Source organism: Lepidochelys kempii, chromosome 2 (genome assembly GCF_965140265.1).
Source record: "Lepidochelys kempii isolate rLepKem1 chromosome 2, rLepKem1.hap2, whole genome shotgun sequence".
Taxonomy (NCBI): Eukaryota; Metazoa; Chordata; order Testudines; family Cheloniidae; genus Lepidochelys; species Lepidochelys kempii.
This window is the reverse complement of record NC_133257.1, coordinates 57,725,235-57,739,900: the sequence shown is the minus strand read 5'-3', so window position 1 is coordinate 57,739,900 and position 14,666 is coordinate 57,725,235. Positions and strand designations below refer to the sequence as shown.

Genomic DNA, 14,666 nt, shown 5'->3' with positions numbered 1-14,666 from the left:
TAGGCCAGGGCAGAATGGAGAAATCATCTCAGCTACTGCAGCTGGTCAGTGTGAGCTATTTCAGTTCAGCTTTTACATTGCTTTTTCACAATTTCACTTCTCTTTAGCCACGGCCTAAACATCCTGAGCATTCTTACATTCTCTCGTGTGATCCAGCGGAATAGAAGGTAAGTGAAATCAGAGCTTGGTGTTTTATATTAAAACTACTTAACAAAAAGCATTCAGACTCCTAAAATTGAAATATATCTTCCATCCTTACCCATCAGCACCCAGGCCATCTCCAGAACAACGATGGTTGCCAGTATTCATAGCTGGAGGCTGGCAAGCTACACACACAGTATACCCCTCTCGTAGATACTGCATCCAGCGGGCATATGGCCGATTCTCCACAGTGCAATGGTGAGAGAGTGATTCAGTTTTAAATTCCACACAATATCTGCATGGGGGTGGGGGAAAAAATAGTACCACTTTAACTGGCTTTAGTATTGATGAGCATAACTTTGTCAGACATTAGGATGTGAATCGCTTTTATGCCATATCCGTGCATCATACAAAAAGTATTAGTGATACAGAGCTTAGGAAAGAGATTGCTGAACAGTGGCTAAGTTGCACACCCTTTCAGCCACGACCAAATGATGGACCTTGGTTCTGACATTTGATGCACAGCCCAAACACCACATAATGTACAAAGTTTCTTTATATTAGGATGAAACACTTTAGTAGGATACAGTCTCCCAATCACTCCTATTTTTAATCTAACGGTAAAAGATAAAACTCAATGTATGACTAATTGTTTTCAGAATGCCTACTGGTTTCATTGGCCCAGGGTAAACCGAGTAGGATAGAGCATTCGATACAGTGACAGAGCTGAGTAGATCAGATCTGTGAGCTACATATTTGTACAGCTTCTGGCACGCAGCCCTAATAGAGCAGCCCTTGGGACTAGAACTTTCCGCCAATTTTGTTTATGCAGCAATCTATGTATAATTTCTCAGGCTACTCATAGTTACAGATTTACTTGACTTTGTGTTTGCTTTTTTAAAAAAATAAATAAATAAAGCTGTCACTCTACAAAATTTTCCATGACCTCAATAAATGTCTAGTTCAGGATAGTTAGCAAATAAAATAATGACCTGGACTGACACAGAAAATAAAATGCTGTACAGGAGAAAAATTAGGTATGTGGTTATTTAGGGCTGTCTGCTGCCCTTAAATTATTCCATATCAAATTAAATGGTTCTGTGTAGATACTTTCTACTTAACAAGAGGACCAAAATGTACATGTGAGAGATTACCCAGCTTCCTCTGTATCTGAAGACCACAGTGGAGAGACAGCTTGCCTTTTTCTTTCCTTACTGTATTCAGAGGTAGTTATGAAAGCAGGAACTGAGGGGGAATAATAGTTAGAATGAGAACACAACCTTTGTGAAATAAGGCAGATATCTAATCTATATTTTATTTATAGCATCAATTATGTTGTCTTTATTAGAGAAATGATGGCTTATTAAAGATGTCCGAGATGGAAGTCAGTGATTCATTGAAAACACTTACAGCCTGAGCAAACTTTTCTACTCAACCCTACCAGTGTCCCTCTATTCCAGAATGAGGAATGAGTGCAGTCTAATCTCTGAGATAGAATGGGAAATGTCTGAGTTAGCCCCAGTCTACACTACGGGATTAGGTCAAATTTAGCTGCGTTAGGTCAATTTTAAAATGAATATGTCTACACAACCACCCCTGTTCAGTCAACCTAAAGGGCTCTTAAAATTGACTTCTGTACTCCTCCCTGGCGAGGGAAGTTGCGCTAAAGTCGACCTTGCTGGGTCAAATTTAGGGTAGTGCAGGTGCAATTCGAGGGTATTGGTCTCCGGGAGCTATCCCAGAGTACTCCAATGTGACCGCTCTGGACAGTACTTTCAACTCCGATGCACTAGCCAGGTACACAGTAAAAGCCCCAGGAAATTTTGAATTTTATTTCCTGTTTGGTCAGCGTGGCGAGCTCAGCAGCACAGGTGACCATGCAGTCCCCCCAGAATTGCAAATGAGCTCCAGCATGAAGCGAAAGGGAGACACTGGATCTAATTGCTGTATGGGGAGAAAAATCTGTGCAGGTCGAACTCTGATCAAAAAGAAGAAATGCTAATATATATGCCAAAATCGCACAGGGCATGGTGGAGAGAGGCTACAACAGGGACACACAGCAATGCCACGTGAAAGTTAAGGAGCTCAGGTAAAAGACAAAGGAGGCAAATGGTCGCTCCGGGTCAGAGTCCCATACATGCTGCTTCTATGGTCAGTTGCATGGTTTTCTAGGGGGAGACCCTATCACTACCCCACCACTGTCCGTGGACACCTGCAAGGGGGGATTCTCACACAACATGGAGGAGGATTTTGGGGGGGAGGAGGAGGAGGAGGAGAATGCACAGCAGGCAAGCAGTGAATCCATTCTCCCTGGCAGCCAGGACCTTTTCATCTCCCTGGAGCCAATACCCTCCCAAGGCGGGATCCATGACCCTGAAGCTAGAGAAGGCAGCTCTGGTGAGTGCACATTTGTAACTACAGTACCAGGTTAAAAGCAATAGTGTTTAATGTTTGATTTTCCATGAAGAATTGGGATGCATTCACAGCCAATACAGCTACTGGAAAAGTCTGATAACGTATCTGGGGATGGAGTGGGAATCCTCCAGGGACATCTCCGTGAAGCTCTTCAGAAGGTACTCTGAAAGCCTTTGCAGAAGGCTTCTGGGGAGAGCTGCCTTATTTCGTCCTCCACGGTAGGACACTTTACCACGTCAAGCACAAAGCATGGCAGCGAATGGTCCTGGGTTTTGGTCGCATTCAAGCAACATTCGGTCTTTATCTTTCTGTGTTAACCTCAGGAGAGTGAGATCATTCATGGTCACCTGGTTGAAATAGGGGAATTTTTGTAAGGCAACAGTAAAAGGACCCCGTTCATGTTGGGTTGTTTGTGCTTGGCTAAAAGGGATCATCTCGGAGAAGAGCCACGCGGCGGGGGGAGGGGTGAAGGGATCATCCCAGAGAATAGCCATGCGGTGGGATGGGAGGAGGTGTGTGCTGCACATCCACCCGAAAACCACAGCCCCTCCTTTTAAATGTGAAACCCAGCTGGCATTGCTTGCTATGGGAAAGGATGGCACTGCAGTTTGAAACTATTCCCACATGTTATAAAGGCGGAAGAAGCCAACCCCGCGTACCAAAAGGCTTACCATGGCTGCCTGGAAACCGAATTCTGTTGCCCAGCCATGTGTGATGTGTCACCATACCGGCAGGTGCTCAATATAAAAGGCAAAATGCAACCTTGTACTGAAAGCACATGTGCTGTCTGCTGTGAATTGCTTGATTCTCTGTGAAAGAGTCTCCCTTTTGTTCTCAAAAATGTATCGTCTTAAATCTTAATCTCCCTTTTTATCTCCCCGCAGGTGCAAATGTGTCTATGCTCCCCCTATCATCTCTATCCCTGAGGTTATTGCAGATTGGAAGGTGAAAAAAAAAAAACGCACTCGCGATGACATGTTTTCCGAGTTCATGCAGTCCTCCTGCACTGATAGGGCACAGCTTAATGCATGGGCGCATTCAGTGGCAGAGGCCAGGAAAGCATTAAGTGAGCGCAAACAGCAGAGGCAGGAGGCAATGCTGAGGCTAATGGGGGAGCAAACGGACATGATGAAGCATCTGTTGGAGCTGCAGGAAAGCCAACAAGAGCACAGACCCCCGCTGCATCCATTGTATAACCACTTGCCCTCCTCCCCAAGTTCCATATCCTCCTCTCTCAGATGCCCAAGAACGCAGAGGGGGAGAGGCTCTGAGCACCCAGCCACTCCATTCAGAGGATGGCCCAAGCAACAGAAGGCTGTCATTCAAACAGTTTTGATTTGTAGTGTAGCTACAATAAGCAATGTGGACTTGTCCTTCCCTCCTCCCGCACCGTACCCCACCCGGGCTACCTTGTCAGTTATCTCCCTTTTTTAAAAAAATTAATAAAGAAAGAATGCATGGTTTCAAAACAATAGTTACTTTATTTCCTTTGCCAGCTGTGATCGAAGGGGGAAGGGTGGTTGGCTTACAGGGAATTAAAATCAACAAAGGAGGCAGGTTTGCAGCAAGGAGAAATACACACAGCTGTCACACCGTAGCCTGGCCAGTCATGAAACTGGTTTTCAAAGCCTCTCTGATGCGCAGTGCGCCTAGCTGTGCTCTTCTAATCGCCCTGGTGTCTAGCTACTCAAAATCAACTGCCAGGCGATTTGCCTCAACTTCCCACCCCGCCATAAACATCTCCCCTTTGCTCTCACAGATATTATGGAGCACAGAGCAAGCAGCAATAACAGTGGGAATATTGGTTGCGTTGAGGTCTAACTTAGTCAGCAAACAGCACCAGCAAGCTTTTAAATGTCCAAAGGCACATTCTACACTTGCTCAGCCTATAGTTGAACTGCTCCTTACTACTGTCCAGGCTGATGGGAACAAGGGCTAGGCTGGGTCCCCAAGGATAACTATTGGCATTTCAACATCCCCAGGGGTAATTTTCTGGTCTGGGAAGGAAGTCCCTTCTTGAAACTGCTCTAACAGCCCTGAGTTCCTAAATATGCGAGCTTCATGCACCTTTCCCAGCCATTCCATGTGAAACATCCCTTGTGATCCGCCAGTGCTTGCAGCACCATTGAGAAGTACCCCTTTCAGTTTATGTACTGGTTGGCAAGGTGGTCCGGTGCCAAGATAGGGATATTGCCCCATCACAGTTAGAGAACCCCATTGCAGCAAAGCCAACCAGTATGACCTGCACATTTCCCAGAATCACTACCCTTGTTAGCAGAACGTCAGTGATTGCATTGGCTACTTGGATCACAGCAGTCCCCACAGTAGACTTGCCCACTCCAAATTGATTCCCGACTGACCGGTAGCAGTAAGGTGTTGCAAGCTTCCACAGGGCTATCGCCATTTGCTTCTCAACTGTCAGGGCAGCTCTCATCTTGGTATTCCTGCACTTCAGGGCAGGGGGAAAGCAACTCACAAAGTTCAAGGAAAGTGGCCTTATGCATGCGAAAGTTTCGCAGCCACTGCGAATCATCCCATACCTGCAACACTATGTGGTCCCACCAGTCTGTGCTTGTTAGCCGGGCCCAGAATCGGCGTTCCACTGTATCAACCAGCCCCACTGCTGCCATGATGTCCCAATTGCCACAGCCCGTGCTTTCACAAACGTTTGTGTCCATGTCCTCATCACAATCATCCTCGTGCTAGCGTCTCTTAGCCCGGTTCTGCACATACTCCAGGATAATGCGCAAGGTGTTTACAATGCTCACAACAGCAGCGGTGAGCTGAGTGGGCACCATGATTGCCGTGGTATGGCATCTGCATGGGTAACCCAGGAAAAAAGGCGCAAAACTATTGTGTGCCGTTGCTTTCACAGAGGGAGGGAGGGAGGGGCGACTGACAACGTACCCAAAACCATCCTCGACAATGTTTTTGCCCCAACAGGCATTGGGAGCTTAACCCAGAATTCTAATGGGCAGCAGAGACTGCGGGAACTGTGGGATAGCTACCCACAGAACACCACTCTGTAAGTCGATGCTAGCCACGGTATTGAGGACACACTCCGCCGACTTAATGCACTTAGTGGGGACATACACAATCAACTGTATAAAATTGATTTTTAAAAATCGACTTCTATAAAATCGACCTAATTTCGTAGTACAGACATATCCTTAGATTGTGATCTCCATTTTGTAACCTTCATTTTCAATTAGACCTCCATTTTGTGTTATGTGCTAACTGCCTAAAAAAAGGGGAGGCAGATCTACGCTACAGAATTACTTTGGTATAACTACGTCCCTGAGGGATGTGAATAATCCACATCCCTGAGCGACACAGTTATACTAACCGAAGCACAGGTGTAGACAGCACTATGCCAGAAGGAGAGCTTTTCCCACTGACATAGCTACCACCTACGGGAGAGCTCTCTCCTGTCAGCATATAGCATCTTCATTAAAGTACTACAGTAGCGCAGCTGCCCCAATGCAGTGTTTTAAGTGTAGACTTATAAAAGTTATGAAGTATTCCAGTCAGCTACTTGCCCGGAAAAATGCTTGACACATCATTGAAAGACAGTCTCTAAGAAGCCATCAAGACAACAATCTAGGGCCATTGACTGTCTCTCAACTTCTGGCCCATGCACCTGGTATGGAACAAGGGTCGGTAACGTTTGGCACCCAGCCTGTCAGCATGAAGCCGCTGGTGGGCCAGGCTGGTTTGTTTATGTGGAGCGTCCCCAGGCACTGAGCACCGCAGCTTCCACTGGCCGCAATTCGCCGTTCCCGGCCAATGGGAGCTGCAGAAAGCAGTGGCTAGCACATTCCTTGGCCTGTGCCGCTTCCCGCAACTCCCATTGGCCAGGAACGGCGAACCGCGGCCCATGGGAGCTGAGGGGCTCCGTGCCTGCGGACACTCCACATAAACAAACTGGCCCGCCAGCGGCTTTACCCTGATGGGCCGGGTACCAAAGGTTGGCGACCCCTGGTATGGAACAACAAATTTTCAACACAGGAACTTGGAGAGGGAAAGAGACAAGGCTGCCAATGGCCATATGGCCAAAAGATGAGAGTCAGGGTTTGTCTACATTTGAAACACTGCTGCAGCACTTCAGTGTGGACACTCACTACGGCAATGGGTAGGGTTCTCCTGATGACTTTTGACTCAGAAGGGGTGAGATCTCAGGACTTTTATTTTGGACAGTTCTGTACTTGCTAGTGCCTTTTAATAGTACAGTGACTGTGGCTAAGAAATTCTGTGGCTAAGCCTGTGTTCCTTGCTTTCACACTGTCCCCAAAGGGGTTAAACTAGAAGTCAAAATGCCCCCAGCTAGGTAGAACTCTGGGGGAGTGTATGTGAGCAACTGAGGGCTTGGGAGCTTCAGAGACTATCATACTTTCCAACATTCCCAGTGGCTAAAGGGGACAAGTCCTGCCCCTGGGGAGTGGAAAGCCTGGGTTTTGGGGGGATGGGTGCTGCCCCTGAGGAATGGGAAGCCCTAGTGGGGAGTTGCAGAGCAAGCCCATCCTGCACTCACCCCACAGCAGCAGCTTCTGTCGTGTGGGTCCAACTGGGTTGACTCCCACTCCAGTCATTGCAACCTGGTCCCTGGCACAGGGAGTTTCAGTGCTGTTCACATTTGGCCTGTCCCCTGGATGAGGGGGCAGCTAGGCCAAATTTTAGTGAGTGGCACTGCTGGACTAGGGTGACTGGATTGTGAAGTCCCACGTTCCAAGGAAGGGCTCAAACAAGAGGTCAGCCTACAAGTGCACCCTAGAGATGCAGAACAGTGACTAGACTACCCAGACCCAGGGGGCCTGAGCATGTGTGATCCAGCAGCAGGGTCCACTTACAACAGACTGATGATCATCCAGAAGGGGCACTGGGCCAAGATGTACCGGTTTCCATGCCCATTCAGTCCTAGCAAATAAACTGCCAATTGTGCCAACTGGAACTGGATTTTTTTTCTTTTTTGGTGCTGCTATGGGCACCTATTAAGTAGGAACTGGACTGACACAAATTCATTTCATATAAGCCACGAACCTGGCATCTGATACCATGCAAACCACACATCCTCATTTTGTTTGGACAGCCACATGTGCAAGTCAATGAATCGCATGCCTGAGTACCCAATTTGTTGCAAGAACACATGCACATTCATTTTGTTGGTGCATAGATTGGAAAAAACCTTTGAAAAATTGCTTCTAACCTTCTACAAAGACAAGGAAACATAGCAGCTTAACTTCCTTTGTATCTCCAGTTCAGCTACAAAGGCCTTCATTTGCTTCTGCCTCTACTCTGTTCCCATTTCCACTAGTATGGCTGAATGGGTAAATAATTGTTTTCATCTCTTCACAAGGCAGGGGTAGTCAATCCAGATGCAGGACTTCTGTATCCTATGCCTCCCCAGCCCTGCATGCAGGTCAGTTATTTTCCTGCTTTACTGCAAGCAGCTGAAGTTTGCTTGTGTCTAAGATGCCACCTTCTTCCATGCCTAAAAGAGGCTCCAGACTGTCACAGAACAGGAGTACAAAGGAAAGAGCCAGGCGAGAAGGGCTTAAAATGTCATTCTTGTGTCCCTCCCACTGCAACCTTTTGGCAGCAGGCTTTTTCTGCACCCCCTTCTCTCTCTCTCTCTCTCTCTCACACACACACACTCTCTACCTTTCATGTAAGTGCAACAGCCAGGCCTGAGCCACAGGGTGCATGATTCTGAAGAAGACCCACATTCCAGCAGCTCCCTATGGATTATAGACACCAGCAGGACAGGTCCCAAGGGATTTTTAGGAGGACTGGGGCTCAAAAGGACTTCTGGGAGGTAGGGGGATGCTGTCTCTAGAACTACCCTAACCCCTCTATTTTCATGAGAGTTCTTTCATCTTGGAACCATAGCAAAGATAAACTGGGCTTCTGCTGCCTCCCTTGCAAAGGATCCTTTTACCTCACAGCTAAGACAATTTTCCTTCTTTAGTAAGGGAGCTCCTGGCTCTACCATGACCTATTGATCCTAGAGGTAAGAAAAGCCTTGTCCTTCTTTTCCCTTCTTGAAGAACCTCCCAAAGGCAGTGAGCTAGATTTGGATCTGGATCACCGAACTCTCCCTCTCATTGTAAAAATACCCTCAGAAGGTCACTTGAGAGGAATAGGGTTCCGTGGTCACGCACACAACAAAAATGTCATGGTCTCCAATGGAGCAGCGAGACTCCCTATTTTCTTCCCAAGGCAGCTTCTCTGGGGTGATTCTGCTTACCTCCCTCTCTGTTGGGAAGATGGTGGAAATAAAGTTAGCACTCTTGATTCAACAATAACTTACTCAGGCACTGCAGGTTGAACACTGACTTCCATAAACTGTGGTTGTCCCACCAGAAGGTGGATTTATTGGTGGCTTTCCATTTTAAGCCCATGCACCTACTTCTGGAGGCTAACCTCCTTTTGTGATTCCATGTACAGGTAAGTAGAAGGGGCAGTTATTTAACAATGTACATGGAAGTGGCACTCAGACAGCTACTATAATCTATGCCTCATATGCCTCTAGAGTGGCCATCCCAATGGCTCATGAAGATCTGAGGGGGAAAAGCCATTTGCTTCAAGCTGCCCTTTATGGTGTGTAGGAACCTCTTGAAGTACCTCATCTCAGTTGAATCCCCTCAACAACCCGTATCAAGCTTCCATTTTCCTTTGGAGCCAACTTAGGTGCTTCTGCACTGGCTCAGAGAGCTCTCTGGATCTGTCTCTGGGATGGGGATATTTCCTCCAAGCTTTGTTTCCTCACTCTTCCCTTTCAGGATCCCAGCTGTTTGGAGATATGTTGGATACGGTCTTGGAGCATCCAGTTAGGAGTGCCAGTTTTGTATGTCTGACACATTAGTGCAAGTGCTTAAAGGAGTACATTGTAAGATGGGTTTAAAAACTATTGAGTGGCCTAAGTCAGGAAAGTGAAGGGGAACGTGTAGTTGTAGTTCTTTGTACAATAAACTCCTTGTAAACACTTCCAATAATAATATATCTTCTGTCATTTAGGTGAGGTGCATTCACCTTATACACATTGTTTCCTTTTTATTGGGGCTGATGCTGCAAGATGTTAGGAGCCTCCTATGAGATGTGGAGCATTCCTAACTGTCACCGAAATCCAAACCTGGCCCAAAATGTCCAAGTAAATATTTAAGTCAGAAAGAATAAGCAGCTATGAAATTATATGAAAGTAAAAGATAAAGTTTTAAAAGGGAGGTCTGAGGGCCAGAAGAAGAGCTCTGTGAAGCTCAAAGCTTGTCCCCATCCACCAACAGAAGTTGGTCCAATAAAAGATATTACCTCACCCACCTTGTCTCTCTCAAAGTTTTAAAATGCATTTGTACTATGTAGACTGTAACTGCAACTTATTGTCATCAATGCCTGGAGGGTGTGGGGGACGACTATTAACTGGTGACAAAAGACATCAGGGCAATTCAAATAAATCAGAGTGACAGTACCGTATTCATGTCCGCAGTCCTGCCCCTGGTAAGTCAAGTATTCCAGGCAGCCAGACTTCTCTTCAAGTAGGGGGCAAGGTTCCCCACCATTTTTAGGTTCCTGCTTCACATAGCGCCTACGCATTCGCAAATTAGGCTTACACTGCTCTGCACAGCCACTCCAGTGACTCCACTCCCCAACGATGCACGGAAGAGCTACAAAGCAATATTTGAATATTACTAGCAGTCAATACCACTATCATATTACAGTAGCACCCTCTAACAACTCTAATATTAAGGCCCTCTGGGAATGCTCCTTTACTGAGGGGTTTAAGATTAAACTTTCTCTTTGGAAAGATTATTCCATAGTTGCCCGCTTCAGGGTTTCTTTCACGTTTCTCTAAATCATCTGGTGCTAGCCATGCTGGAGACAGGATACTAGACTAGAAGGACCTGTGGTCTGATTTAGTATGGCGATTCCTGTATTGCTAAATTTGGTTTAAAGGAGGAGAGAAATAAAACGTAAAACAGCGGAGTTAGGGGGCATATGCTCTTCACCCCCTCCCTCCTTGGAGTTACTGGTTTCCCATTTTTATAATCTTTTTTTTCAAGATGACCTTGCTGCTGGTAACTTATTCCCAAAGTTGGTAGAAATTCTGCCTCCACTTTGTTTTCCTTTTGTTTATGTTGGGTGGTCCCTGTTTGCTGTGCATGACACTAGGTCAAATTGCCTTGTAATAACACTTTTCCTCTTGATTCACCTCAGACTATTGTATAAGAATATATATTATTGAGATCCCCTTTTAATCATTTCCCAAAGAACACAGTTCAAATTTCTCTAACCCTTTTTGACTGATGTGCCTAGATTCTACTGTTACTGTAGATTTAGATTAGTGTAATTCCAATGGCATTACTCTAATATAACTGAGAGCAGGGTGTGAGTGGAATTTATTTTAATTTCTGTACACTTTGGTTACCCCTTCTCTGCCTTCATGTCCTTTTCCTTTTCACAATTTAGTGGCAATTCACAAGGTGATGCACAAAATTACAAATTTGGCCCCACAAGTTCCCTTAGATAACAATAGAATATTTTACACTACCTTAAATTTGTCAACGTTTCCCATTATTATTAAGCACCACGCTGGAGCCAATACTGTCCCTAGAAATTGCGCCTCTGTATTTCAAAGGCCACATACCCCTAACAATAAACACTCTTTGACATGCTGCCACTTGTTCTTTCTTTGGGTTTTGAGGGGGAAAGTGTCAGTGACAGTTTGAGTGATGGAGGGAGGAGGAACTCCAAGCAGGCACTATTCTTTAGTTGGGGAAAAGATGCATGGAGGCAGACACAGGCCTGGCCTACACTTAAAATTTAGCTTGACATAGCTATGGTGCTCGGTAGTGTGAAAAATTCACACCCCTCAATGCTATAGCTATAGTGACCTAAGCCCTGGTGTAGACACAGCTAGGTCAATGGACGAATGCTTCTGTTGCCCTAGCTGCCATCACCCAGGGAGATGGTGTTTTGACACTGATGGGAAAAAACCTTCTGTCAGTGTAAGCTGTGCCTACAATACAGGGTTATGCCAGCATAGATATGGCACCCTAGCCATGCCGCTATAGTCCCCATAGAGTAGACGTGGCCACAGACTACTGTATTCCTAGTCTGTTACTTCCAAGAATCATCACTTTTGAACAGACACTGAATGGCAAAAGCAACAAAGTGAAGCAGCTTAAGGCAAGAGGTTTGAAAATAGCAACACAGGTAAACCAAAGTTCTATGAATTCCAATGTTAAGAATTTCTGTTTAATCCAAAATGCCTCTGGGTCCCTCCAGACTGTAAACAGGCTATTGTATTTTGACATCATATTGCAAATCTCAATTTTACAAGCTTTGGTGCCATCTAAGACCGTTAAACATCAGACTTGACCAATAATAATCGTTAGGACACTGTACTTCCATAGTATCTTCCATCCACGAAGCTCAAAGCTCCACAAACTTTATTACTGAACAAGGCAGTGAATGTGTAAATGCCTCCCCAAGTACCTGTTAAGTGACACAAGCTAGGGTATGATTGCAATACCTGATTCCATTTTTTAAATAAAATTGTATAAACATATTCCTTAATTTCTTTATCACTTTCACATAATACCTCTTATGCATGCTTCTTTGCATGGAAATTTTGTTCTTACTGAAAGGCTCCTACAATACAGATATTCTACAAGAGCTTTGTTTTGATAGTTTGTTTTGTTTGTTAGGCCATTTTATTTGACTTAGATAAAGGTGCACTAAGGGTTGTCTGAAGAAGTTCTGATTTTGATCTAGTTCTGTTAATATAAATATGAAGACTTGATATCACTAAATTTAGTGGACACAAAATACTTATCACTTATATAATGCCTGTCATCTTAGATTCCAAAGTCCTTTGTCATTCCATTTTACAGATGGGAAAATGGAGGCACAGAGAATTAAAGTCACACATAGGTCATATAGTTAATGGCCAGTTCTCATGCACAAATTCACGAATGCCTTGTGAATCATACGTGGAAGTGTTCACACAGATCCACTTCAAACCTTTCCAAAAGCATCTTCTGGGGGGAAAAGAGCCATTGTTTTGAAAGCAGATTTTGATTCAGAAGAAAAATTATTTTTCAAAGCAATTCCCTCAGAATTGTAGGAATACCATTCAATAAATAGCACATACGCCACGTTTTCACAGAACGCTTATAAATCCTTTTGTGTTTGTATGTCCTACCTCAAACCAGACTAATACAGTCTTTACTTTTCCAAGGTTCTAGTGGAGTTCATTTTTCACCAGGTAAAATGAGTTTATGGCATAGAAATATTGTCTGAGGAGAAATACCAGAACATGCTCAACTCAGTGGCGATTTCAATCAAAGAAAAAAGGAAAACACTGTTCAATTAAATAAGACTTTTGTTTTGTATTATACAGAATTCTTCTGACACCTGCTGGAATGTTTAGCCCAAGTATGGCCTTTCATACTTTTTATGCCTCCGTATAGATATATTGGATGGATCAGGCAGCCCTCTGAATCAGTGCAGGCTGTAAAGGCTGGACCATAAGACCTCATGTTGATCACTTGAGAAAAAGCCTTTCAGGGTGAAAGTGCTTGTGATATGTAGAAGATGGAATTTAGGTGATACACTAACCAGCTTTTAAATTTTCAAAGGTCACTCAATGATAGTGCCTGCAGAAATTCTCAGTAATGGATCTGTTATATCTGATTCTTCCAAACTATCTCTTTCTTTATCTGCAATGCTTCCTTCTCTGGATGCATCCACTAAGGATTACATCTTCCTTGCATCTCTCCTCTATATTAACATGATAAGCTTCTTTCTGCTCTATATTTTCCCTTTCCCTTGGATTTCTCATTCAAATTTTGACAAAACAGTAGCTCTGTCTTGTTTTACCTGTAAAAGCATGGACAACAGATCAGAAAAGATGTCCCTGGTGGATACAGATACTCTGCAAGCTGCCTGAAAGAAAAGTTTTAGCAGCTTGTTTCCCAGATTCCAGAAGCAGGTCATGGATACATTATCCCAGGGTAAGAAACTGCCTAATGAAGAGATCTTTGCTTTGTTTGCCCTTTAACAGCCATCTTACATTAGACAAACCCACACCAGCGTGACACACTGGCATGAGTTCAGCTTTCCATGGCCTCATCTCACCGAGACACTGAGAGTTACAGATTTCGAAAACTGTGCCTGTATGGCCTGCTGCATATTTATTTGTTAAATTGTCATAATGGATTGTATAGGTCTTTAAATTCTGTTCATGAGATGATTATGTACATTACCAGAAATGTCCCGCGGATAATGGGCTTTTAACTGATGCAAATATCTTCTGTGACTGAGTGGAGTAATGCGGGCCTCAACTCTTTGCTCTCTAATAACTTACACAGTGCCACTTGTTTATATGATCAGGACAAATCTTGCTCCTCTTACTCACAGGAGTTGTCCCTTAGGGCCAAATTTGCCCCTGATGCAAGTCCATTGACGTCAGTGAACTTGCATCCCTGATGAGTTTAGTCCAGCACCCTATTTCAGCTCATCTCCATCCATTTTGTCCAAAGTGGTGTGGCAAAATTATTTTCCTCTCCTGCCATTTTGCCCATGTCATTCCCTCTTCAGATGTCTTCACTGGTCTCCTCTCTTCTTCCATCTCAAATTCAAGTTTCTTGTTCTCACTAGAGGTGCAATTCAATGTTTCCCCTGCTTTTATTTCTTCCTTCTCTCCTCTTGAGAAGAAAGATAGTCTTGTGGTTAAAGCATTGAATTAGGACTCAAGAAAATGGTTCAATTCCTGCCTCATGTATAGATGTCTTGTGTGACCCTGGGCAAGTCACCTAATGTTCCTCAGCTGTAAAAATGAGGATGATGATAATTTCCCCATTCACTGGGGTTTTCTTTACACATCTAATCTAGTGCCTCCTTCCATGCTGCACCTTAGCACTTGGAATGATCCCTTCTGTTTGTGAGCCAAGTGACGTTCAGGGCTTCTTTAAATCCCTCCTTCAAATACACAGCTATCTCCACATAACATCACGCTTCCAAGTTCTTGCCATCCCCTGTCAGAGGCAACTCATAGGGGGGGATATGCGGGGCCAAGTGCCCTGCCAGATTGGTCTGACGGGGGGAGGGAGCAG

General features: G+C 44.7%; 2 protein-coding genes across 3 annotated transcripts in view; one reads left to right on the top strand and one right to left on the bottom strand.

The window, feature by feature from the left end:
- TERF1 (telomeric repeat binding factor 1) overlaps positions 1-179 on the top strand; it is a 40,735-nt gene extending 40,556 nt beyond the window's left edge. The window contains exon 10 of the mRNA XM_073330842.1: positions 108-179. Coding sequence (XP_073186943.1) covers positions 108-164 — 57 coding nt within the window. The 3' untranslated portion in view covers positions 165-179. The remainder of the gene's footprint in view (positions 1-107) is intronic.
- Positions 1-14,666, bottom strand: part of SBSPON (somatomedin B and thrombospondin type 1 domain containing) — a 51,503-nt gene that overhangs the window by 24,448 nt on the left and 12,389 nt on the right. For both annotated transcript variants that reach the window (XM_073330845.1, XM_073330844.1), the window contains exons 2-4: positions 10,020-10,214; positions 1,296-1,386; positions 260-436 (exon numbers count right to left, since the gene is read on the bottom strand). In XM_073330845.1, coding sequence (XP_073186946.1) covers positions 260-436; positions 1,296-1,386; positions 10,020-10,214 — 463 coding nt within the window. The remainder of the gene's footprint in view (positions 1-259; positions 437-1,295; positions 1,387-10,019; positions 10,215-14,666) is intronic.